This window comes from Oryctolagus cuniculus, chromosome X, assembly GCF_051225735.1.
Source record: "Oryctolagus cuniculus isolate XC-2025 breed Fujian yellow rabbit chromosome X, ASM5122573v1, whole genome shotgun sequence".
Classification (NCBI taxonomy): domain Eukaryota; kingdom Metazoa; phylum Chordata; class Mammalia; order Lagomorpha; family Leporidae; genus Oryctolagus; species Oryctolagus cuniculus.
This window is the reverse complement of record NC_142888.1, coordinates 43017202-43044588: the sequence shown is the minus strand read 5'-3', so window position 1 is coordinate 43044588 and position 27387 is coordinate 43017202. Positions and strand designations below refer to the sequence as shown.

Sequence of the window (27387 nt, the reverse complement as noted above, 5' to 3'; positions counted from 1 at the left end):
GCTTTCCTTTTATATGGGTCTTTAATTTCTTTCATCAATATTTTTTTTTGACAGGCAGAGTGGACAGCGAGAGAGAGACAGAGAGAAAGGTCTTCCTTTGCTGTTGGTTCACCCTCCAATGGCCACCGCGGCCGGCACACTGCGGCCGGCGCACCGCGCTGATCCGATGGCAGGAACCAGGTGCTTCTCCTGGTCTCCCCTGGGGTGCAGGGCCCAAGGACTTGGGCCATCCTCCACTGTACTCCCTGGCCACAGCAGAGAGCTGGCCCGGAAGAGGGGCAACCGGGACAGAATCCGGCTCCCCGACCGGGACTAGAACCCGGTGTGCCGTCGCTGCAAGGCGGAGGATTAGCCTAGTGAGCCGCGGCGCCGGCCTCTTTCATCAATATTTTTATAGTTTTTAGTGTACACATCTTTCACTTCTGCCATATGTGTAATATAAAATTTTCTCATAACTGCCTCATCAAAAAATGAAAAGAATCAGGTTAATTTTGATAAATATATTTAACATGGGTCATCCAAAATATTATCATTTAAACATGTATTTAGCATAAAATATTTTTATTTATTTATTTATTTATTTATTTTGACAGGCAGAGTGGACAGTGAGAGAGAGAGGCAGAGAGAAAGGTCTTCCTTTTGCCGTTGGTTCACCCTCCAATGGCCGCCGCGGAGGCGCGCTGCGGCCGGCGCACCGCGCTGATCCGATGGCAGGAGCCAGGAGCCAGGTGCTTTTTCCTGGTCTCCCATGGGGTGCAGGGCCCAAGCACCTGGGCCATCCTCCTCTGCACTCCCTGGCCACAGCAGAGGGCTGGCCTGGAAGAGGGGCAACCGGGACAGAATCCGGCGCCCCAACCGGGACTAGAACCCGGTGTGCCGGCGCCGCTACGTGGAGGATTAGCCTAGTGAGCCGCGGCGCCGGCCTATTTAGCATAAAATATTAATGAAATAATCTATATTCTTTTTGTATAAGTCTTGGAAATTCTGGATGATAGCACTCTTTTTTTTTCTTGTTAGCTGGATATATTTCTTTTTTTTTTTTCCCTTTTTTTTTTCTTTTTTTTGTCACAGAACACTGTTTGCAGTAGAGGAAACTGGCATTGCAGTCTGGTGGTATGATGGCTTGTTCACATAAACCAGTCATGTTCATCCTTTAGCGCAAAAAGCCCTAATGGCGCGTACCCTATTGAAATTCAGGACATCTCAAATATTTTCTCTCTCTGTTTTTCTTAGTCATTTTTTTTTAAATAAACATTTTCAAGGTTTGTCCAAAAGAAGGCCATATAGGTTCTTGGCTAGTGGAAGACAATTCAGAACAGCTGTTGCACACTTGGACTGTCACCTTCTCCAGGCTGGCAGTTGTATCTTATTTTTTTCCAACTCATTTTTATTAAAAAAATAAAAAAATGCTCCAACTATCAGTTTTACGAAATCTCTAAGGGAAACACAAGAGCAAGGTGCTGAGGTAAAAAACACCTGAGGTAGCTTTTTTTTGTGTGTGTTTTTCTAGTTTAAAAAAATCTGTAAATTTAACGCCCTGGGCCAACAACCTTATGTAAATTGCTATTTTCCTCCATATTTTTTTTTTTTTTTTTGACAGGCGGAGTGGACAGTGAGAGAGAGAGACAGAGAGAGAAAGGTCTTCCTTTGCCGTTGGTTCACCCTCCAAGGGCCGCCGCTGCAGCCGGCGCACCGCGCTGATCCTGGCAGGAGCCAGGAGCCAGGTGCTTTTCCTGGTCTCCCATGGGGTGCAGGGCCCAAGCACCTGGGCCATCCTCCACTGCACTCCCTGGCCATAGCAGAGAGCTGGCCTGGAAGAGGGGCAACCGGGACAGAATCCGGCGCCCCAACCGGGACTAGAACCCGGTGTGCCGGCGCCGCAAGGTGGAGGATTAGCCTATTGAGCCACGGCGCCGGCTTATTTTCCTCCATATTTTTTTAAAAGAAAGAAATCATTTTGCTGAATATCGATGGCTTATACACCAAAATGTAAAAAGACAAAAATACATTTCTTTCTTTGTGGAAAATTTCTTTGTTTGATTGGTTGGTTGGTTTGGTGGGTTCCTGTTTTCCTCTTCCAAATGCTAGGACAAGTACCATTGACTCTTGTTCTTTTGAGTGACCAAGTGTAAGTTGAGGCTGGTTTGTGTGTTTCGCTTTGTTCCTTTTGTGTGATGTGATACTCAGAGCACTGCTTTGCCTGGGGGGTGCATAGGTACAGGGAACTGAGACAGAGAGGGGAGGGCATTCAAAAGAATGGGGATGGGGATGGAGAAGAGGGGAGGGCGGAGGGGAGAGGGAGAGATAGCACTCTTTTGCACTAGTGATGTTTCAGGTGTTCAATAGCCTTATGTGGCTAGTGCCTATCATATTCTATGGTGCAGTTTTAGGAGCTGAAGCCAAAGCTCCCTTTTTAGAATGTAACTAAAAATATAAGTGATCTCTTAGATCACCCCTGCTCCTTCCTAGGGCAAGAAAGCCCAGATATCCTGAATGGTGAGTTCAAATCACAAAGATGAAAATAGTTTTTAGCCCTAGCCACCCCTTTTCTGTATTTTGAATTTCTTCCATTGTTTCCTCTGCCTTCTGATAAAGATCTTGGAAAGAGGTCACATGTGTAAACTTTCCTCCACACCTTTTCCTCTGTAGGTCTGGCATATGGCCCAAAGCCCCCAGGCATTGTAATACCCTGACCACACCCTCCTGTACATTAGGAACCTGGTCCCATGAACAGCAAATTATCTGGCTAACAGGGATAGGAAATGCCCATGTTGATCTAGGATGGGAATGTTGTCTCCCCAGCAGCCCTGGACTAACCCTGAGATTCCAAGGATACAAAGGTTTTAACTCCCAAAGTCATTGTATCACATTTTGGAATAGTCAACTTCACAGTGCTCTCCTTACAGACAGTGTAGTGTGCATGGGGCCTTCCAGGTCAGGTCACTTTTGTGAAGAAATTCTGTCTCTCTCTTTCTCTCTCTCTCTCTGTCTCTCTTTCTCTGTATGTGTATGTGGTGTGTGTGTGTGTGTGTGTGTGTGTGTGTATTTGTAGGTACACATAATGTTTCAGTACATCTTGACTCATAAGACCACGAACTCAAAAGCTTGATGATCTGGGTTTAAATTGTGACTTACTAGCTATGTGATTTGTCAATTTCTCTGTATGTGAGTCTCCTCATTTATAAAATGGGAAGAGTAATTAACGTCGTAGGGTTTTTTTGTGAGAATTAAATGAGTTACTGTATCTACAGTGCTTAGATTACAGATGAGCATATAATAAATACTCCATGAATTTAGTGGTCAATAACAATCTAATATATAAGAAGGATTTCACTGCTTCAGACAAAGTGTGGAAACTGCTGCTCTTTGCCCAGTCTATTTCCCTTTGGTATTAGCTGCTAATATCCTAGCGATTCTGAGATTTCTACAGGCATCTCAAGGCCCTCTGTAACTTATATGTGCATGGTGTCATGGTTCAGGCAGTGCAGATCAAATTACTGGAACAAACCTCTGGAGAAATACATCGAAAGACTTCTGATGTTATTGGCCGGTGCCGTGGCTCAATAGGCAAATCCTCCATCTGCGGTGCCGGCACCCCAGGTTCTGGTCCCGGTTGGGGTGCCAGATTCTGTCCCAGTTTCTCCTTTTCCAGTCCAGCTCTCTGCTGTGGCCCGGGAGTGCAGTGGAGGATGGCCCAGGTCCTTGGGCCCTGCGCCCACTTGAGAGACCAGGAGAAGCACCTGGCTCCTGGCTTCGGATTGGTGCGGTGCGCCAGCCACAGTGGCCATTGCGGGGTGATCCTGCAGAAAAGGAAGACCTTTCTCTCTGTCTTTCTCTCTCATTGTCCACTCTGCCTTTCAAAAAAAATGTTATTTTCCCCTGAGTCTAAGTTTTCTCCACTCTAAAGAAGCTTGAATTAGCTTGACTAGTTGGTCCTTATGGTATCTTCCAGCTCTACTGGTCTCTTAGTCAAGAAAACACTTGTGAAACCCCAGCTCTTACAAGTTCTCCCTGTTATAGGGTTTCTAAATGCCTTTTATCTCAAGGCCTGTGGCTCAGGAGCACCATGAATATCCATGCAGTCTTAATTCTCTGCTTGGCAACTGAGATGGAAGAATGCTTATGTAAAGAGTTCAGATCTTCAAGACTCATGCACATTGAAAGTGTTTAAGCTATGTCTGTCTCTCTTGGCTCCATTGCTCCCTTTCCTCCCTGCCCAGGCTGTATATTGGATGTTGGGAAGCCATTCTTTCCAATGCTGCCAGAATTCTTAGGGGCATCTGGCTTCAAATGGGTTTCATGTCACAGAGTCAAGTTGAAATTGAATGCCCTATAAAAACCTAGGGGCCAAGACCTTTTATGGATTTTGATTTGAGACCTCCTGCCTTTCTCAGGATGTTTCACTACTCGGTTTACCTAGCTCTGGGCAATTATAACTGACTTAGGTCAGCCCAGGAAAATGTATCAAGTAAGGGCCTCCTCTGCAAGCAAGGCTTCACAGTAACCTAACTCCAGCTCTGCTAGAGGCTCAGAAATGAAGTTCAATATATATACCTCTTTAATTGGATTCTTACAGATAAGGTTGCCAGATTTGATCAGCAAAATTTAGAGAGTTTGTTTTCCAGTCATCTCAGCCCTCCATATTGATCTATTTGCATACATTTATATGCATTTATATTGCCTAAGTCTTTTCTTTAAAACAAGACTTCTTTGTTTATTTGAAAGGCAGAGTGAGATAGAAAGAGAGAGAAAGAGAGAGAAAGTCTACCCAAATGGCTATAACAGCCCAAACTTGGGCCTCAGCTGCTTTCTCAGGCACAGTACCAGGAAACTGGGTCAGAAGGGGAGCACCTTAGGGGCGGGCTCTGTGGCACAGTAGGCTAAGCCTTGGCCTGTGGTGCCAGAATCCTGTAAGGGGGCCAGTTCATTTCCTGGCTGCTCTTCTTCCTATCCAGCTCTCTGCTGTGGCCTGAGAAAGCAGCGGAATTTGGCCCAAATGCTTGGGCCCCTGCACCCACATGGCTTCTGATCAGCTTAGCTCCTGCTATTGCAGCCATTTGGGGAGTGAACCGGTGGATGGAAGACCTTTTTCTCTGTCTCTCCCTCTCTCTGTCTGTAACTTTACCTTTCAAATAAGTAAATAAAATCTTAAAGAAAAAGAAAGGGAACACCTGGGACTCAAGTCAGTACTCTGATATGGGATGCTGGCATCACAGGCTTAACCATGCTATGTGACAATGCTGGATATTTCATGACTTTATAGTATGTTCTGGGTCTATCATCTCTGCATCTTGGTTCATGTGATGATTCACTGCTAAAAGCCTCCAGCCACTCTCTCTACCTCTGTCTGAAAAATCATATCTATCCCTCAAAGGGTCATCTGAAATTCCATCTCTATTTCTTAGAATCCTCAAATTCTAGCAGTGAGTGGAACATTACAATATTTATTTTTGTGGATGTTTGTTGACTTCCTACAATGTGCCAGGCACCATGATAGACATGTTGCCCTTATAGAATGGTCTGTGTGGTGGTGGTAAGGGGATGGTGGGCAGAAAGACAACCATGTAAACGGACATTTCTAATATAGCAATAGTTTTTGTCCATTTTGGAGTTAATTGGTAACATTAATCCCTAAATAACAATTTTTTAAGCAAGACATAAAAGTTTTCTCTTTTGCAGATGTAAGCACAGTCCTGAGTTGCTATAGTGCTCTGTGCTCAACAGGGATCTGTTGTATTGCTTGAGTCCAAAGTTGCTGCTCAAGTACCAACCATGATACCTGCATTCTATGAATTAGAATGGAAGAAGGGGGAGGGAAGAAGTCTCCTGCCCTTTATAAAGACTTCTAACTATACCTCACTGCATAGAACTTAGTTACAGTGCCACAGCTAGCCACAAGGGAGGTAGGAGCAAGGAATTGTTATTCTGGGTGACCTGTACATGGTGCAATATCATCTGATGGAAGAAGGGGAGAATAGAGATTGGGGCAAGGAGCTTAGAGTTGCTGCCACAGTCATAGATCACTTTGGGAGTGGAAAAATCCATATAACATCTGGAATATAATTCTGAGGAGTTCACAGCTGCTGAGTATATAGCAGTGAACATGACAGAGGAAGTTCTTGCCCTAGTGGAGACTGTTACACCACACAAATATATGTTCCATGATATCTGGTAGTGGTGATTGGTGAGTGTCATGAAGAAAAATGAAGCAGGATAAGGGCATAGAGCAAGTGGCATTGGAGTTGAGGAAAGCCTCTGGTATGAGAACATTGAGTGAAGTTGTGAGTGAAGTGATGAAAAACACACTGTGGGTATCTGAGAGAAAAATATGTAAGTAAGTGGAAGGGCCCTGAGGTTTGGAATGGGCAGAAAGGCTAGGATAGCTTGAGCAGCTTATGTGAGGAGGGATAAGACATGAAATCAGAGAGGTGTTGGGGAGAGATACAAGATACTTTATTGCTTTTTATATTATGATAAGGCTTTTGAGTTTTATTCTGAATGTTCTGGGAACAATTGGAGGTTTTTCTTTTTAAAGATTTATTGTATCTATTTGAAGAGAAGAAAGAGACAGACAGAGAGAGAGAGAGAGAGAGAGAGAGAGAGACTTTCCATTTGCTGTTTCACTCCCCAAATGGCTGCAGCAACTAGGAACGAAGAGCCGGGATCCAGGAACTTCTTTTGGGTCTCCCATGTGGGTTCAGGGGCCAAAGCACTTGGGCCATCTTTCATTGCTTTCCCAGGCATAGTAGCAGGGAGCTGGGTTGTGAAATGGAACAGCCAGGACTCAAACTGGTGCCTATGTGGAATGGCTATATCGCAGGCAGCGGCTTTATCCATTATACCACAAAGCTGGCCCCAATTGGGGGCTTTTGAGAAGGAGTTTTATGTGATCATTCTAGCTGCTGTATGTAAAACAGACTCCAGGGAGAAGAGTGGAGGAAGATAGACAATTAGCAGGCTATTATTGTGATTCAGGGACAGATGTTGCATAAAAGCATACTTTTCCTGTTTGTTTTTTAGACTGATAATTTAAAAACACCTTGTTCTTTTTTTTTTTAAATTTTATTTGTGGTTCAAACTACTTTATTTGACTTGCTGTATTTACTCCTCTATTTTTTTTCTAAAGATTTTATTTATTTATTTATTAAAGAAGTAGAGTTACAGATAGAGAGTGGGAGGGACAGAGAGAAAGGTCTCCCATCTGCTGATTCACTACCCAAATGGCCATAACGACCAGACTGAGCCGATCCAAAGCCAGGAGCTAGGAGCCAGGAGCTTCTTCCAGGTCTCCCATGTGGTTGCAGGGGCCATCTTCTACTGCCTTCCCAGGCCATAGCAGAGAGCTGGATCAGAAGTGGAGCAGCTGGGATGTGAACTGGAGCCTATATAAGATTCCAGCACCACAGGCGGAGGTTTAGCTCACTACACCACAGCCCTGGGCAGTACCTGGTTCTTTAAAACAAAATACTATTTGCCTCTTTATGTGTTTCCTTCAACATTCCCACAGGGGAGGGAGGTCAAGCACTATTATCTTACTTTTCTAAATGAAATGGAGGCCCAGGGAAGTTAGGTAATTTGCATCAAATATCAGAGTTATAGAAGCTATACCTCAAGTGCTGTTTGTTATCTCATTTTAACCTGAGGTCTTGGCGGGCGGTACTCTTCTTTGTTTCTTCAGTTTTAATTTTGAAGTAATTTTATGCCGACCAAACAAGTGCAAAAATAGTACAAATAATTGCTATGTAGTCTTTACTAGATTCTCCAAATATTGCCACATAATATAAATTCAACAAAGCTAAGAAAAGTAATAGGGTCAGTCCTTCTCTCTAATATATACTCACAAATCTTACTTATATTTCATCAGTTGTCCCATTAATGTGCTTTTCTGGTGCAGATTTTGTTATGTCTCTGTCTCCTTCAATCAGTAATAATTTCTCAGTCTCTCTTTGTCTTTCCTGCGCTTGACACTTTTGAAGAGTACAAGCCTGTTACTTTATAGACTGTCCCTAGATTTGAGTTTGTCTGTTATTGTCTTGAGATTAAATTTAGATGACACATGTTTGTTAAGGATATCAAAAAATGATGTCATGCTTTTCTCAATGCATCATGTTCAAGGGTCTCACAATATCAAATTATTCCTTTACTGGTGATACTAAATTTGGTTAGGGTATGTCTGCCAGGGTTTCTTACTGCAAAGTTATGGTAAAGTTACTAATGTCCTCTTTTTGTAAGTAATTAAAGTTGTTTTAACTGTCAAGGAAACCTAGGTATGGTGATGGGTGTTAACCTATCCACAGGTACATCGATAGAAAGTGGTAGAAGGCTTCCACTTGTAATCTTCTATTTCTTTTTTTTAAAGATTTATTTATGTGAAAGTCAGAGTTACACAGAGAGAGGTGAGGCAGAGAGAGAGAGAGAGAGAGAGAGAGAGAGAGAGGTCTTCCACTGGCTGGTTCCACTCCCCAATTGGCCACAAAGGCTGAAGCTGCGCCAATCCGAAGCCAGGAGCCAGGAGCTTTCTCCAGGTCTCCCATGCAGGTGCAAGGGTCCAAGGACTTGGGCCATCCTCTACTATTTTCCCAAGCCATAGCAGAGAGCCAGATAGGAAGTAGAATAGTTGAGACCCGAACTGGCGCCCAAATGGGATGCTGGCACTGCAGGCGGTGGCTCCACCCGCTATGCCACAGTGCCAGCCCTATCCTCTATTTCTTTTTAAAAGCATTTATTTGTTTATTTGGAAGAGTCATGGAGATAGAGGGACACACACACACAGAGAGAGAGAGAGAGAGAGAGAGAGAGAGAGATATTTTCCATCTTTTGTTTCTCTCCCAAAATGATAGCAATGGCCAGGGTTGGGCCAGGCTGGAGCCAGGAGCCAGGAGCTTCATCTGGGTCTCCCACATGAGTAACAGGGGCCCAAGCAAATCTTCCACTGCTTTCTCAGGTGCATTAGCAGTGAGCTGGATTGGAAGCAGAGCAGTGGGGACTTGAACCAGTATGCAGATATGGCATGCTGGCCTGCACCACAACGCCAGCCCTTCTTGTAATTGTCTTCCAATACAGTATCGTTTCCTCTTGAGAGAAGCAAAGCATTATCCACTAAAGGCTTTGTTGTGCTGAGTTGGCTGCATTCTGTCTCTGTCAGTTTGCTGGAATTCAGGATACAGTAAATTTTCTGACAGCCTTTAACTGGGGACTGACCTGGTCAGCCACTGGATCAGATATGAATGGAGTTGTCTTCTTTTTGGCTCTAGTGTTACAATCTTATAATGGCCAGGGAGACTGAAGATATCTGGTTCTCTTCACTTGTCCCTCTATCATATGCACTTTGAAAAAGTTTTGTGATAACATACTTTCAATTTACTTTATAATCACAGGCTTAATACTGAAGTAAATACAGTGTTCAACAGCTCATTTTTAAAATTTATTTTATTTATTTGAAAGACAGAGCTACAGAGAGAGAGAGAGAGAGAGATAGAGAGAGAGAGAGAACGTTTTCCATCTGCTAGTTCACTCCCCAAATGGCTGCAATGGCTGGAACTGATCTGATCTGTAGCCTAGGAGCCAGGAGCTTCCTCCAGGTCTCCCATGTAGATGCAGGACCCAAGCACTTGGGCCATCCTTTGGTGCTTTCCCAGGCACACTAGGAGGGAGCTGGATCAGAAATGGAGCTACCAGGACTCGAACCAATGCCCATTTGGGATGCTGCACTGCAGGTTGGAGCTTCAATCCACTGTGCCACAGCGCCACCCCAATTTATTGTTTCTTTTCTCACTGCCTTGGAAAGGCTTATTGGTGAAGGGGAGGATCTGCTAACTCTGGAAAGGCCCATCAGATAGAGAAAGATACCTCTCTTCTGTTGGAGGTATGAGCTGGTGCTGAGGGTGATCACAGAAAGTCCTCTTTTTTTTATTTTTTGCCTTTACTTCTAAACCATTATGGATGCTTCTCACAAAGTTTGAGTAAATTCTAGAAAAATCATTGATAAATCTTTGTCTGCATGCATCCCTCCTATCTTTATGTCGATACTCATTCTTTAGTGATGTAGAAAATAATCTACCTGAATTTTCAAACTAAGAATGATTTGGGGTGAGATGAAGCAGTGACCTTGGGTTTCAAATGGCTAATCAAGAGAACAGAGCTGGAAAGGGGCAGAAAATAATAGATTAAGGCATGAAGGAGGAGACAGGTTCCAAGAACACAACATTCCTATGTCTGAGAAGCAAGTTCTGAAATTTTCATTTTGAGGGAAAGAACATGAACATATTTCAATATTTAATTTAACCAAACATTTGTATTGTGTTGTTAATACCTGTTTTTCCATCTATTCTTCATACAATATTGATAAGAAATAAATTGTGTAGAAAAAAGCTAATTTATTGGGTGTCCACTATATGTGAACTCTTGTTTTTGTTTTTAACAGATACAATGTGTCTTGTAGATAGAATTCTAAGAACATAATGATATTCCCTCCCTCCCTCCCTCTACCTCTCTCTCACCCCCTTTTCTTCCCCCCCTTTTTTAGTTTTTGAGATAATATATTTTAAAATTACATTACAATAAAAATACTTAATACTTCACCAAATAAGAAGTTTAACAAATAAAAAGCAAAAAGACCCCGGTTTAGTGGGAATAAAGACAACAGCTATAAATAATAATTGAATGGAAAAGTGACCATTTCACCCATATACAGTAAGTTTTAAAGTAATCACAGGTCATTAAAACTTTAGCAGTGTAACTTTTTGTAACTTTTACCATGATCTATTTTCAGTTTACTTAATGGTCATAACCTATGACCTCTATTACAACTTAAGCTGCTCATAAACTACTAACTCTCTTTTAAGTAATGGAGCTCAACAAGTAGTATGAAGGAAAACAAAACAGAACAAAACTAAACCAAACACTGTTCCTAAGTGGAAGAGACAAGGGCTATAAACAATCATCGAATCTCAAGATGTCTGTTTCAGTCTGATACATTACATTTCAGGTACTCTATTAGTTACATTGGATCAGGGGAAACATATGATATCTGTCTACTTGAGACTGGCTTATTTCATGAAGTATAATGGATTCCAGTTGCGACTATCTTATTGTGAAAGACAGGATTTCATTTTTTTTACGGCTGAGTAGTATTCCATAGTGCATATATAACATAATTTCATTATCCAATCAGCATTGACTGACATCTGGGTTGATTCATTATCTTTGCTATTGTGACTTGTGCTGCAGTGAATATGAGGAACAAATAACTCTTTCATATAATGATTTATTTTGGTTTGCATAAATTCCCAGGAGTGAGATGGCTGGATCATATAGTAGGTCTAAAGTGTGTTAAGTTCTTGACATATATTACTTATAATGATCAAAACAAAGTAATTAGCATTTCTGTCTCCTCAAACATTTATTATTCCCATGTGTTGGGGGAACTTTGGACTTTTGTTATGTAGTTATTTTGAAATATATCATAAATTAGAGACTATAGCTACCCTAATGTGCTATAAAACACCAGAACTAATTCCTCCTATCTGAATGTAGTTCAGTACCATTGAACCTACAATCTGATTCAACAACAATCTACCAAAGGTTTTCATAGTGGATCCATAGGTAATGAAATATTGTAACTGGAAGGGTTTTAGAAATCTTATCCAAGTCCTCAACCTCCTGTTGTTTAACAAAGGTCTAACTGCATTAGCATATTTCCAGAAGTGATGTGAGATACAGCTCCCAATCTCTGGGTGTTAAAAATAGAAATCAGAAGATAGAGAGATTCAGACCTCTTGAGACAATATAACATTCTATAGATTATAGCCAGCAATGGTTCTAGGTCCAGACTCCTTCCATCTCCTGCTGTGATTCTCTGAAACCATCTTCTAGGGGTAGTTTGAAGAGGATTTAAGTATTCCTTTGTTTTGTTTTTGGCTATTGTCATTTGGGATATAAGGAAGGAAAGAGATTTTTGAGAAAAGCAAGTGCATCCTGGACTTCTAAATAAAGACCAGCATAGAATAAGGCTTCAAAATAAACAGGTAAAATATTTAGTTGTTGCTATTTTAAAGTTAAAACAGAAAACACCAAACAGGAAGTCTTGTGGGAGTAATGGAATCCAATTGAGTGACCTAAATTCTTTCAGTTTGGGATGGAGGACCTCTCTTTCTCTCTCCCTCTACCTCTCTCTCTCTCTGTAACTCTGGCTTTCAAATAAATAATAATAATAAATCTTTAAAAAAAAAACCTAGAAGCTGATAAAATCTGGTCACTTGAATGTGGCTGGTCCCGGTGTACCATCAGAGGGATTCACTGTGGTTAGTATTTTTTGGGCTTATTCTCTGGAGAAATAGGCACTATCACCTTATGGTTGCTGAAATCTCTGTAGCTAATCTGATCAGATAGAGGACTAGGGTTCATTTGAGTTCCTTTACTTAATTAGCTGCTTCTAAAAACCCTTTTATTCATGGGTATGACTTTGCATGACTGAAATTAGAACCCCCCATGAAAGAAGTCCCAGAAATAGGTGGAGCTCATTACCACAGACTTCACAAGTTGGGTCAACTCTGTTATTTATGTAAAATCAATTTTCTTTTCTTTAAATCATCATTCAAGTGAGATAGATGTTGTTATAAGAATGAACAATTCTGGGAATTTAATATATAGTATGTATAATGATGCAGGTTTAAATTTGATTATGGTAATTATTATACAGTCTATACATATATCAACTCATCACATTGTCTTAAAAAGTTTGTCAAAAATTGTATGAATAAATAAATTGAGGATGTAAGTACTTACTATTTTCTTCAATGTTATGATGGTTAATGTAGATGATGCATGTAACTTGCTTTACATAGTAGATCATATAGTAGAATAGTAGCTGTTGCTGTTGTTATATGGCATTTGAATATAGTTTCCTTAAAACACACTTCAGTGATTTTTATTCTACTCCGTTCACCAGTCATCATCTGTTCCTTTTTGTAATATATACTCTGCCCCCTCATTATTGATCTTTCTCATTCTCATTCCTCTCTGAGGGAGGCCTATCTTGTTGTCTTCTCATCCATGTTCTGGTTTCAAATACTGATAAACTGTTTCAGACCTGGAATATAGTTTCATAATCTGAGAAAAGGGTAAAAACATTTTTCATATTGTGTAAAATCAAAGGTAAGTGTTAGTACTATCTGCTCTTTGCCAAGTTAAGGGGGAGAAAAGTTAATTTTATACCTGCAGTCTAGGTAAGAGAGAGATATCTGGTCCCATTAACACACAGAGGAAATTAGGAGGGCGCATGGAAGACAATATGATTGACTTGGATTAGAACATGGAAGACCAAATGGCTGTACTTTATACTAAGGAATAATTCTTGAGCAGAGGTAGAAAAACAACTGGAGGCTGAGGAAAATTGCAGAAGTAGAATACAAATCGTAAGTGTGATCGATAGCTGAAGCCACAGGAAGAACTGACATTACTGAATGAGAGTTCTTATGGAGAGGAAGAAAGAGAATTGAGGTATGACTCTACATTAGAAAGCACCAGAAACTGAAGATGACACAGGAGGATTTATAAGCTGTCTTGTATCTTTTTTTTGTGTGTGTTTAGGAAGTGCTTAAAAGGACATCTTGAGGTACAACAAAGTATAGAATAAGAAATGGTCTAATAGCTGGTTCCATTGAAGAGACAAAATTGAGATGGTAGGAATATGGGCAGCCAGGATCATTTTTCAAGATCCATGACTGAAGACTTATTTCTTTTTTTGGGGCTTAAATTTTTTTTTTACATTTATTTATTTATTTATTTATTTTTCTCCAACTTTTATTTAATAAATATAAATTTCCAAAGTACAACTTTTGGATGATAGCAGCTTTTCCTCCCATAACCTCCTTCCCACCAACAACACTCCCATCTCCTGCTCCCTCTCCCATACCATTCACATCAAGATTCATTTTCAATTATCTTTATATACAGAAGATCAACTTAGTATATACTAAGTAAAGATTTCAAGAGACTACACCCACACAGACACACCAAGTATAGAGTACTGTTTGAGTAGTAGTTTTACCGTTAATTCACATAGTACAACACATTAAGGACAGAGATCCTACCTGGGTACTAAGATGTACAATGACTCCCATTGTTGATTTTTTTTTGACAGGCAGAGTGGACAGTGAGAGAGAAAGACAGAGAGAAAGGTCTTCCTTTTCCGTTGGTTCACCCCCCAATGGCTGCTGCAGCTGGCGCGTTGCAGCCTGCGCACCGTGCTGATCTGAAGCCAGGAGCCAGGTGTTTCTCCTGGTCTCCCATGCGGGCGCAGGGCCCAAGCACTTGGGCCATCCTTCACTGCACTCCTGGGCCACAGCAGAGAGCTGGACTGGAAGAGGAGCAACGGGGACAGAATCCAGCGCCCTGACCGGGACTAGAACCCTGGGTGCCAGTGCTGCAGGCAGAGGATTATCCTAGTGAGCCGCGGCGCCAGCCCCGTTGTTGATTTAACAATTTACATTCTTATTTATGACATCAGTAATCACCTGAGGCTCTTCATGAGCTGCCAAGGCTATGGAAGCCTCTGGAGTTCACCAACTCTGATCTTATTTAGACAAGGCCATAGTCAAAGTGGAAGTTCTCTCCTGCCTTCAGAGAAAGTTACCTCCTTCTTTGATGGCCCGTTCTTTCTGCTGGGATCTCAATCATAGAGATCTTTCATTTAGGTCATTTTCTTTCTTTCTTTCTTTCTTTCTTTCTTTTTTTTTTTTCAGAGTGTCTTGGCTTTCCATGCCTGAAATACTCTCATGGGCTTTTTGTCCGGTTTCCAAATGCCTTAAGGGCTGATTCTGAGGATTTTGCTTATTTCTCCATATATTAAGTGCTTACATTGCAGGTACCCATATTAATTATTCACTGAGTCTGAGACTTCCTGTGGGAAGGCAAGGTGGGTGTACATTCTGAGAACACTTATGATCATTCAAATGTGTTTTCATTTATTAAAGGGTAGTAAAAATTTATCTGGGCATGTACTGGAAGACATAGTACTCAAATAGATGATTATCATTGCCATACAAATATCATATGTCTGATCTTTGAATCATTATGGGTATTACCCAGAGTGGTTTTGACATAATTATTACATGCAGAGAACCTATATATTTTTAAAATGCTTATGTGAAAAAGAAGTATGGATTTTAGATGGTAATATATTTTATACATGCCAAGAAAACCATGATGTGGATGAGATTTGACTTGCTCTTGTGGCTCAACAGATTGGGACTAAGACCAACAGGATGACTTTCTCTTACAGACCTTGATGAGCAGACTTGTGTTGTTCCCTGGCCTTGTAGGTAAAGCACTGGCTGGAAATAAGGAGATATGGGTTCATGTCCTGTCTGTGTCCCTTATTGCATAAATTTCCTTTACCAAGCCTTAATTTATCTTTGTAGAAAATGACAGAACAACAGATGAAAACTGTGGACTCTTATTCTGATGACAACCTTACCCTGGGTTTAATTTCTCACACCTACAGATGACAGCCAGGTCTTTGTGCAGACCTACTATGATACACCATCGGTGATTATGGTGTTTACTGGGACCCAAGAGGTGGTTGTACCATGCCGTGTCACTTCTCCTGATATTGATGTCAAACTTCAGTTGGTAAGTTACATTGTTAGGGGCCCAGATGAGGACTTACCACTATTTAGAGTATGGAACATAGAGTTAGGGAGCAGTATTTCAGTCTCATATCTGCTCCTGGCCCCAGCTATGCCTCTTGGGAGAATATACAAGCAGATACGCTATCATTTTGCCTTGGACCAGTGTTGCACAAATTAGAAGGAAAGGAGATCGTTACTTGGATACTCCTGAGGTATCATCTGTGGACTTACCATATGTAAGCTATTCCTCAAAGTATCTCTCCGAAGCCAGAAACTTTTTCCAGAAGAGATTGCTTGAAACTAATTAACTCCAGATGTCCTCTAAGACCTTTTGTGGACTTGAAATAAAGATTTGTTCATGTCCAGAGATCTGGGTCCTGAGTACTTCTTTTCTTCATACATAGAGAACATGTTAGAATGTTTTGGGAGAGATGTACAAGAAGTAGAAGAGAACATGATAAGCTTGATCAGCCAAATTAATCTTGGTGGTGATTGGGGTAATACATGTTCCTGGCAGAATACCTTCACATCTCTCAAAGTCCTCCGCATCCACAAGTGCATGACGCTACTCAAATCTAAAAACTCCTTTATGTATATTGTTTCTGTTGAGCTGCTTATGTAACTGCTTTGTAAGGTGAATGGAGCTGGCCTTATTTCTGTTTTATACAAGATATCTTGAGCTTAGAGAAAAGAAAGAACTTGCCCAAGGTACCTATTTCATAATAGTTTGAGCCAAAAGCAACTATCAGGTATCCTGACTCCTTTTCTAGGAAGTCTACCTCTGTTCTGTTCCTGGGCACACTATTTCTCTGTTCCCAAATTTTTTTCTCACTTTGTTGTAATGACAAACCTGTTAGTGTCCATAGCAGCAATCAATGATCTTCTCACTACTGCAATATAAGGAAGGTCAGAATTTTCCCTAATGCCCTCTGGCACTAGAGCTGGAAAGATGATAGTGGGGAAAGCTAAGAAATTATACCTTGGTGGCAGCAGCTGATATGGCACAAGGAATTTCTGGTCAAGTCCATGGGCAGAAGGGTTGAAACTTTGACATGCTCCACAAAACTATGAAATACTTTAATTACTCATTGAAGGCTATACATTGTCCTGATTATTCATCCCTCCCCTTCCCAGACCCATGTCTCTCTAAGGTCATTAGATAGTCTCAGTGTATCAGACCCCATGGTCATGTTGAAGTCCCCCTTTCCACCCATACTTGGGATGATGTATCAGTTATTTTTTAAAGATTTATTTATTTATTTGAAAGTCATAGTTACATAAAGAGAGGAGAGGAAGAGAGAGGAAGAGAGATTTTCCATCCGCTGGTTCACTCCCCAATTGGCTGAAACAGTTGGAGTTGTGCCAATCTGAAGCCAGGAGCCAAGAACTTCTTCCTGGTCTCCCACGTGGGTGAAGGGGACCAAGGACTTGGGCCATCTTCTACTGCTTTCCCAAGCCACAGCAGAGAGCTGGATCGGAAGTAGAGCAGCCAGGACTCGAACCAGAGCCTATATTGGAAGTTGGCACTGCGGGTGGAGGCTTTACCCACTACACCACAGCACTGGCCGGTCCCTGGGACCCTGTATCAGTTCTTTATAAAGGAAAAAGGAAAGAGCCCCATGTCTTTAGGACTTGGTCCAGAAGGAAGCCGTGGTATGCTGGGAAGGAGCAGGAAGGAATCTGCAGTCTGCTGTCGAGGTTATGTGCTTGGCTGACTACCTCATCCTTCCTCTACTAAATATGTAGGGAGAGTGACTAGGCTGGTCCAAAAGGCCTCCCCCCTTACTTGTCACAGGCTAGCCTCCGGCAGGGCTTGGAGCCACTGTGTCTCTGTCCTATGCCAAAAGGAAGCACGAGGTGGGGAAGGGACTGACCTGGCTAATTTGAAACATCCTTTTTCTAAAATTAATCCCTAGTAGGCAGCCAATTCACCTTCAGAGGATGAGTCTAGAAATGGGAGTAGAGATATAGCCAGGATTTGTTTTTCTAAGGCCTTAGTTGCTGTCTCACCTATGATTTAATCAGAATAGATAATGTCATGGTATTTATAAATCTCCCTCTTCTATACAAAGTCTCGAAGACACCAACCATAATATTCCATTTTCTCTTACAATCCAATACTTTCCACAATTCACGTTACCGTGCTATGATACTATTGTATTTTGGGGAAAAATGAAAAGTGCTATTGCCTTTTAAGTTATAAGATATATAGCATAATCCAAACCCTTAGACATGTTTTTTAGCCTGAAGCTTGACTACTGTGGTTTTAGGTTAGGATCACTTAGTTTATTTAAACCCACAGTGGTGGGTTTGGACTGAGATTGAGGAAACCTGGAGTTCTGATTGGATAATAATCCTTGGCTAATCAGTTAAGACTTAAATGATTATGCTTTGCTTTGTAAAGTGCAGCTGATGTATAAGTGAGCATTGGTTAAAAGCAAACCAGTAGTATAACCAAGGGTAACTGAGTAAATAAAGCCAATTGCGTTAGCAAGGAAAGTAACTCATCTTGAGATCAAATTCAGTACAATGTGATTTATTCCAACTCATTTACCAAATATGCTTTGTTCAAAACACTGTCCAAACATAGTAATAGCTAACATCCATTAACTCTGTTAGTTGGGTAGAACTACCATAACGAATTTTCACAAACTGGGTGGCTTAAATTCACTGAAATTTATTTTCTCACAAGTCTGGAACCTAGAATTCTAAAGCCATAGGCATCAGTCGAGCCACACTTCCTTAGAATGCATGAATCCTTCATTTTTTTCTTCTAGTTTCTGCAGGCTGTACGTTTTCTGTGGCTAGTGGTTTCATAACTGTACTCTCTGCCAGTCTTTACATGATCCTCTCCCTTCTTTCTCTGTATCTTTTATATACTATAATGACACATGTTTTTGGATACAAGGCCCACCCTAATCTAAGATGATTTCATCTTGAAGTTCTTAAGTTGATTACATCTGTGAAGACTCTTTTTCTAAATAAGATCACTTTCACAGGTTCCATGTAAACTAATTTTTTTTGAGGACCACTATTCAATGCACTACAGGCCCTTACCACTGCCATGCATTCTACTGAGAGCCTTTTCTCATTCAGTCTTCAAAACTGATGTTTCAGAATGCTCAATCACATCTATTTCTGCTTTCCAAGTAGTCTGGTGTGAATGGTGTGTGTGTGTGTGTGTGTGTGTGTATTATAAAACTTCATATGGTTTTTTAATAATTTTTGCCAGATTAAATGCTCATTAGCTATCATGATACAGTGAGAGTACAGAGGAGCAAGTATTTAAGTGACTGAGGAAGTCTTAACTGGAGGAGCTGGTACCAATTAGTCCTGATAAATAAGCAGAAACACCTTAGGTGGAGAATTTGGCAATGAACCTAAGTATAGATACGAAGTCATGAAGGGACAGTCAGGACTATTTGTTGAAAGTCACAGAAATTGAACCAAACCCTAACACACTGAACTTGGCTAAGGAAAAATGTGAAGTGGAAAGAGTATACTCATGGGGAGGAGTACAATAAAGGCTCAGGGGCATGTGTTCACCAGTAACCCACTATTCTAGCACAACAGATTTGCTTATTTCACAAAGGGATGTGGTCATCTATAGTGTAGTGAATATTCATTGCCAGAGAGTAACTGAGAGGCATTTCCTCTGCAATCCCAAATTAGAAAATAATCCCAGGGCCAGCGCTGCGGCTCACTAGGCTAATCCTCTACCTTGCAGCGCTAGCACACCGGGTTCTAGTCCCGGTCGGGGCGCCGGATTCTGTCCTGGTTGCCCCTCTTCCAGGCCAGTTCTCTGCTGTGGCCAGGGAGTGCAGTGGAGGATGGCTCAAGTGCTTGGGCCCTGCACCCCATGGGAGACCAGGATAAGTCCCTGGCTCCTGCCATTGGAGCAGCGCGGTGCGCCGGCCGCAGCGCGCCGGCCGCAGCGGCCTTTGGAGGGTGAACCAACGGCAAAGGAAGACCTTTCTCTCTGTCTCTCTCTCTCTCACTGTCTAACTCTGACTTTAAAAAAAAAAGAAAAGAAAAGAAAAAGAAATAATCCCAGGAAGTGGCTGGCTTTCATTGCCCTAACTAGAATGTTATTCCACTTACACACCAGTTTCTGTGACTGGAGAGATAAGATCTAGGTATGGAGTTGACAGCTTCCACACAAACCATATAAAGTGTACATTTGTGGCATGGAGAGAGGAATGGTAAGACAGGCTAGTAGGAAGGAGTGGAGACAATAATAAAAAGAGGGTCCTGTTTTGAGCAACTGAAACTTTAAGTGTCTGCTATACATGAGGATTAATTTAGGATGGGAGAGATGGGAAAGGGCAGAACAGAGATACTTTAAAGATAATATCTAATAACAGGAGTTTTGGGGCTCTGACCTATTGACATTTGTGATCAAATTGTTGAGGGCTATCCTGTGTACTGTAGGTTGCTTAACAGCATCTCTGACTGCTTCCCACTAGGTGCTAATAGCAATTCCCTACCCACAGTTGAGCCAAACAAAAATGTCTCGAGGAACTTTCAAATATCCTTTGAGGGATTTCCTCACCTCATTGTGAAACATTTATCTGTAGGAGTAATTAAGTGAATAAATCTCTTTCTTAGTGCTGCTGAAACTTTACTCATTCAAATAGAAGAAGAATAAAGACATAAAGCTCATGTTAATCACATTGTGGAATATTTTGGTAACAAACTCTAGATTGCTTTAGAAGTAGTCAATAAATCTCAGGTTTTTCTTCCTCAGCCATTTGTGCACTTTCACCTCTGTGTCACATGTGCTTTATTTCATACTATTTTTTCCCATTGTTAGGTTCTCTAAGGACCTTAGACTCTTGTATTACAGTACATTTAGTTTATGGAATTACCTAAGATGAGAGGGTGTCTCCAAGGGATGCGACAGGTTTTGGTTTAAAATGATATTTAAAAATAATTTTAAATATTTAATTACAATTTAAGAATTAATAAAGAATAATATTTTTAAAGCCCCTGAAACTAAAAAGAAGTGTAGTATACTTTGTACCCTAAGTTTTGTGTATTAGATAAAGGATAAAGATCTTGTCCTGGGATTGAGGACAAGCAGGCTCTAGGTAGATACTTGTTCGGTGAGAATAAAAGAATTGAACTAGGAGTCAGAGAGATACAGCCTCTGAGTTAAGAGTCTTTTGAGTCTGATTTCTCATCTGATACAAAAATTCTTTTGCAACAGTCATCAAGTCTCTGAGTGTTTTCAGTGACAGAAGTTAAAATCTTTTTGCTCCTTTTTAATGATTTTTGACTGAGCCAAAAAATACATCCTCGTCACTTTCACTCATTAGTCTTCATTTTACCTTCTGAAATTACATTTAAAAGTTCAAGCTTCCAAGTAACAGTTCAAATACTAGGAAAAGAGCTAACTTCCTCTCCCCCTCCTAATACAATCAAAGGCCCCACCTACTATATTCTGTCAAGTGTTCTCCTTTGTTGGCCTAAAAATGTCCTGTGTCTTAAACTATTCTTTTTTTTTTTTTTGACAGGCAGAGTGGACAGTGAGAGAGAGACAGAGAGAAAGGTCTTCCTTTTCTGTTGGTTCACCCCCCAACGGCCACTGCGGCCGGTGCGCTGTGGCCAGCGCACCGTGCTGATCCTAAGCCAGGATCCAGGTGCTTCTCCTGGTTTCCCATGCGGGTGCAGGGCCCAAGCACTTGGGCCATCCTCCACTGCCTTCCCCGGCCACAGCAGAGAGCTGGACTGGAAGAGGAGCAACCGGGACAGAATCCGGCGCCCCAACTGGGACTAGAACCCTGGGTGCCGGCGCCGCAGGCGGAGGATTAGCATATTGAGCCGCGGTGCCAGCCTTTATATTACAAAAGCTTAAGAATTAATATTCTTTATATTACAAAGCTTCCAGAAACTTCACAGTTCTGATCACAGTTCTTGGATATTATATTGGCATTTAATTTATGTTTATAGAAGTTTTTAAGGATATTATAACATGCTAATGATGTAATTTTCAATGAGAAAACACAGAATTAAAATTATATTTATGTATAACTGTGTGCCAAAGAATAGACACGTAGAAGAAAGGGGCTTGGAAATAAATATAGCTCATTTTGCCCCATAGCAATTTATTTGCTACAGGGCACTATTATTGTTTTCTTTACTTTTCTCTGTATTTGAATATATTATTTTAATAAAAGTATAATTTTTGTATGTTTTGCTTTTATATTCAAAAATAAAAGATTTAGTAATTCAAGCATATTTAGAAATATATAGTAGCTGAGTGTAAGGGCTCAGTCTGCTATTTGCAGTTGGGTCTCTAATGCCCAGCACAGTACTTGACTCAGAATAGACATTTGATTAAATATTAGTTATGTTTTATTGAATGAATGAAAGTATCAGCTAAGTATGGACTTCATACAGGCCACTAAAGTACTTTTCATGTGTCCTCACCTAAAGCAGAGATGGCCATACACAGTGACAGAGTGTCATTAAATATCAGGAGTTCTGATGGGGAGATGTGTACCATGGGAACCTGACAGTTCTTGTTCCCTCATATATCTTATGAAGGAGGCTCAATTCATCTTACTTAGCTTTCAGCATTTTGGCTCTAAACTTCTCTAACTGGAAGGCATCTAAACCCTGATATTCAATAGCAATAGTTGGGCAAGATTCTCTCTCTCTTTATATATATATATATATATATATATATATATATATAATCTCTCTCTATATATAGGCATTAATAATAATACTTACCTTATAGAGTTGTTGTGAGGGTGATATGAGCTAACACAGTTCCTGACATATAGTAAACTCTGAAATGTTTACTAGTATAATGAGAATTTGCTTACTACCTACTCTGTGCCCAGAATCATGTTTGTTCTCTAAGAAGAAGGGAAGGGAGGGAGGGAGGAAGGAAAATCATTATGTTCTTCTAATTGTATCTACAAATCACACTGAATCTGTTAAAACCTAATTAAAAATTAAAACAAAAAGAAAAAGAAAACAAAGGCTATATTAACCAGCATATATGCAGTCCTGAGGAAGCCTGGGCAGGACAGTTGGAGGACAGAACAGTCTTCTCTTCTCCTGTGGGTTCAAGACAGATGGCTTGTGAATGACCCTGAACAACGGTTATACCTTTACACTTATTAATGCTTTTCTATGTCTTCCTTTCTTTGATCCACAGTTGCACCCTGTCACATTCACCTATGCAGGCTTGAAGTGGGATCCCAGGAAAGGCTTCACTGTGAGCCACCCCTCTTACCACTTCTATAGTACTATTCTCCAGTGTACTGCTGAAGTCAATGGGAAGATCTACAAGTCGCTCTATCTTCCACAGCGTTTTGGTATGTGATTTGTGCATCTAGGTTAGGAAACAAGATCCTGCTGCCTTGGAGGATCCTTTCCTATTTGACAAACCTTCCTCCAGCTACATTCTTGTCAATAATTATTACTACTTAATGATCCCAGAATTTTATTTTTTTAGATTTATTGATTTATTTGAAAGTCAGAGTTACAGAGAGAAGGAGAGGCAGAGAGAGAGAGAGAGAGAGAGAGAGAGAGGGAGGAGAGAGGTCTTCCATCCACTGGTTCACTCTCCAACTGCGCTAATAGCTAGAACTGCGTTTATCTGAAGCCAGGAGCTTCCTCCAGGTCTCCCATGTGGGTGCAGGGGCCCAAGGAGTTGGGCCATCTTCCACTGCTTTCCTAGGCTATAGCAGAGAGCTGGATTTGAAGTAGAGCAGCCAGGATTAGAACCGGTGGCCTCACGGGATCCCAGCATCGCAGGTGGTGGCTTAACCCGCTATGCCACAGGACCGGCCCCTGGGCTTTTATTTTTAAAAACTATATTTATGTGAGTGTAGAAAGCCCAGCCTAACCTCTGCTATCCTACTTTCTCAGTTGACCATAAAAATCAGATTTTCCTTGGCGGCAGTTTTTAACATTTAATGTACAGTTTTTATAGGCTTGTCCTTGCATAAATAATAGATTCCTTGGAGCTTGGGTTATTACTGCCCTTATAATGAAGTGGGTATGGTCCTCTATCTCATGGATGACCCCTTTCTCAGATAATATAGAAAGGTGGCAGAATTAGTCACAGAAGGGCTTGGTAACTTTAGGTCAGTAGAAGGAAAACTTTCCTGATGGAGATGTGGTTAATCTGGGGACAAGATTTCCCAAGAATTACAATACTCTGTTCACTAAAATGCCCTTGTTAGCACCACAAAATCCTTTGATGGTTTATGTAACATCTTACCTAGTGTGTTCCAAACTGTGGGGCCATCTGGTTTGGTCTTGCATCTACATTTTTCATCTAGGAAAGGCATGGAGGATTTGAGCATTCCATATGAAGACTTTTGGTTCTTGCTTTCTTAATATCCTTGTGGCATCTGCTCTATTTTCCAGAAACCAAGAAAGAAAATATTTCTATCAGATACAACCACCAGAGACTTCTCATGGGAGACACCCTTTTCCTTCAGTGTGTTGCAGAGACCACATTCAATGGACGAATCAAACTGGACTGGGTATTCAACCGGCAAGATGTAAGGAGATTCACCTTATTCCAAATATTAAAAGAAAGTCTCCCTATATCTTCTCTCTGCTGTTCCCACTCAGTCTCTAGCTTTGTTAAAGAACCAGGCTAAGTAGTAGCAGATGAAAATAACAAGCAGCTTCCTCATTTTAGGAAGCCAGTCTTGTGGAAGATTGACATTTTTACTCTACCATATCATGGTGCATTAGTTACATATGAGATTTAGTAGCTGTACTTGCCAGCTTCTCATATGGATTTCTTTGGCTACCTTGTAGAGCCCTCTGACATTTTCTGTATCTGTATGCTCAATCATCTCAATTAAGTCTGTTTTCAATATGAACAAAGAATGGTGATTAGCTGGGAGTGTTTGAGAGGGATGGAGGGAGTTTGGACAAAAATAAATAGGGGAAGCTGGGTGTGGTTCATTAATTGTGACAAATATTTCATACTAACATGTTATATTAATAATAGGGAAACTGGGTGTTGGGCATTTGGGAACCCTTCATATTGCTTCAAATTCTGTTTGGGATGGGAGAAGGAGTAGGAGATAGGATGGTTTGCGGGTGGGAGGGTGGTTATGGGGGGAAAAACCTCTATAATCCCAAAAGTTGTACTTTTGAAATTTATATTTATTAAAAAAAGTTTTCTAAATTTTTTGTTAGGAAATAAAAAGTTCATTTAGAATTGCATAATAGATTAAAAGAAAAAGTGGAAAAAATTCTATTTTCTTTTCCCACCCACAGTCTAAGGTAACACCTAGGTGTTGCGAAGTTAAAAGGAACTTGTATAGAGGGTCCTCAGTATACAAAAGCTATAGCAACTTGACCATCTGGAATGTAACCATGGAAGACAAGGGTTTGTACATTTGCAGGGAAAAAACCAACACTACCCTGCAAGCCAATGTGACCATCACAGTGTACAGTACGTAAACTTTTCATTTCTGAACTACTCACTTTTCTCCTCTTGTAAATAGTGAATTTTTCAGTCGTACCTGTATTTTCTCTCTCAGTGTTGTGGTTTCTGTGGCTCACAGTCACAATATTTCAGAAATTGAATCAGAAAGTCTTGTAGATTTTCGAGGTTTCTTTTTCTGTTCCTTCACCCTGACACAAGGATTGCATGCTAGAGAATGTTGTGATTTAATTACATGCTTTTTCATGTTGTTGGATGGCTATAGTTGTATGTCTTAGGAACTTAGAGTGAGGTAGCCCATCAGTATTTTGTTCCAAGTAAAGATTAAATAATCTTGAATCTTTTTGCTAGTTTGCTGTGTTGTCTTGGACAACTTACTTCACCTCCCTGTGCTTCAATTTTCTAATTTATAATATATATGTTTGAAGATGCCTCTTGCTTGTTTTCCCATGACAGTGTTATCATGAATTGACTAATAGAATTATTAAGTGAACCCCATTTTGCCTATTTGCTCTGTGGTCATGAGCTCTTTACTTATAAACATACACACACACACACACACACACACACAGGGTTTTATTTTTTAGTAAGACGTTTTACCACTTGTGGCTCCATTCAAACTTCTGCACCTTGATTATAAGGTAACAGCTCCTGGGTTCCTTGTAGCCAGTTTTAATTGTACCACATCAGCTGCAAGCAACCTGACTAAACGTAGCTTAAACTGTGAGGACATATAACACAGTGTTCAGAGGTGTACCGTTCCATGGTTTTTTGATTCAGTGAATATTGATAATCAATATCTTCTAGAAGCCAAGTGTCTTCCATTATTTACTCTGCCATTCTCAGTATCTTAAAAATACTCGGCATGTTGCCACAGTCTTAGAAACCATATGCCAACGATAACTTCCAGGGGCAGGGAAAAGAGAGGAAAATGCTCCTTTCTAAGGTTTTGCAAAACTTGTCCTAGAAGACTCCGAGCTTACTTCTCATATTTCTATATTGGTCAGAACTACATAACTTACTTGTGACTAAATAATCCCTGCAAGAAATAAGACCCGTATGATTAAATTTTTTCTCAACTCATGGGGTAGTACTACTTATTGGAGGCATTGAAAATGTATGAGGACATGTTTTCTTAGTCAAAACTATTGAGGATCACAAGCAGCATTCATAGGATAGAATGAGAATTATAAACATTCAGATTCAGGACAGCACTGCACAACAAAATGTTGTTCCTCTTAAAATGCTGACAGCACCACCCCTCCCAATTTCATATTGATGATCAATATTTTTTTTTGTCATTGGGTCTTGGAAGTCCATTATTGCTGATAAGAAGGGTGAACGAAATTGGCATTCAGTTTTAACTTCTTCATTTCTCCACTTCCAGAGAAACCATTCCTCAATGTGAGCTACAAGAGAAGCCGCATTTATGAGGTGACAGCTGGACAAAGTGTGCTCAAAATGGGAATAAGGGTGGATGCTTTCCCTCGCCCCAGTGTGACCTGGTAAGTGGACCTTCTTTCCTGGATTTTTCTGTTTGTGATTCTGTTAACCCAAAACCTAAAGATCCACTCCTTCAATACACCCTTTTAGCAGACTCTGGGCTAGGCATTATATGCTCAGTAAAATATTCTGACCCTATCCTTATTCTTAGGGCACTCAGAACCTTGGAAACTAGTGTTTTATCTCCTTCCAAATGTTTTTACATCTTTTCCTCCTTCCTCTCTCCATCCATTCTGTGTTTAGTAAAAGTGAGTTTTTTTTAACTTTTATTTGGTAAATATTAATTTCCAAAGTGCAATTTATGGATTACAATGGTTTTCCCCCCCGCAAAACTTCCCTCCCACTTGCACCCCTCCCATCTCGCACTCCCTCTCCCCTTCCATTAACATCAAGATTCATTTTCAATTATCTTTATATACAGAAGATCAATTCAGCATATATTCAGTAAAGATTTCATCAGTTTGAATCCACATAGAAACACAAAGTGTAAAATACTGTTTCATTACTAGTTATAGCATTACTTCACATTGGACATCACATTAAGGACAGATCCCACATGAAAAGTAAGCACACAGTGACTCCTGTTGTTGACTTAACAATTTGACACTCTTGTGTATGGCGTCAGTAATCTCCCTAGGCTATAGTCATGAGCTGCCAAGGCTATTGAAGCCTTTTGAGTTCGCAGACTTCGATCTTATTCTGACAGGGTCTAGTCAAAGTAGAAGTTCTCTCTTCCCTTCAGAGAAAGGTACCTCCTTCTTTGATGGCCCTGTTCTTTCCACTGGGATCTCACTTGCAGAGATCTTTCATTCAGGTCTTCTT

At 40.7% G+C, this 27387-nt stretch overlaps 1 protein-coding gene across 10 annotated transcripts in view; it reads left to right on the top strand.

Annotated features, from left to right (window-relative positions):
* LOC100358984 (vascular endothelial growth factor receptor kdr-like) overlaps positions 1-27387 on the top strand; it is a 299906-nt gene that overhangs the window by 83512 nt on the left and 189007 nt on the right. For all 10 annotated transcript variants that reach the window (XM_051827734.3, XM_089323750.1, XM_089323749.1 and 7 more), the window contains 5 exons: positions 15506-15633; positions 22804-22963; positions 24024-24160; positions 24894-25071; positions 26450-26567. In XM_051827734.3, the coding sequence (XP_051683694.3) occupies positions 15506-15633; positions 22804-22963; positions 24024-24160; positions 24894-25071; positions 26450-26567 (721 nt within the window). The remainder of the gene's footprint in view (positions 1-15505; positions 15634-22803; positions 22964-24023; positions 24161-24893; positions 25072-26449; positions 26568-27387) is intronic.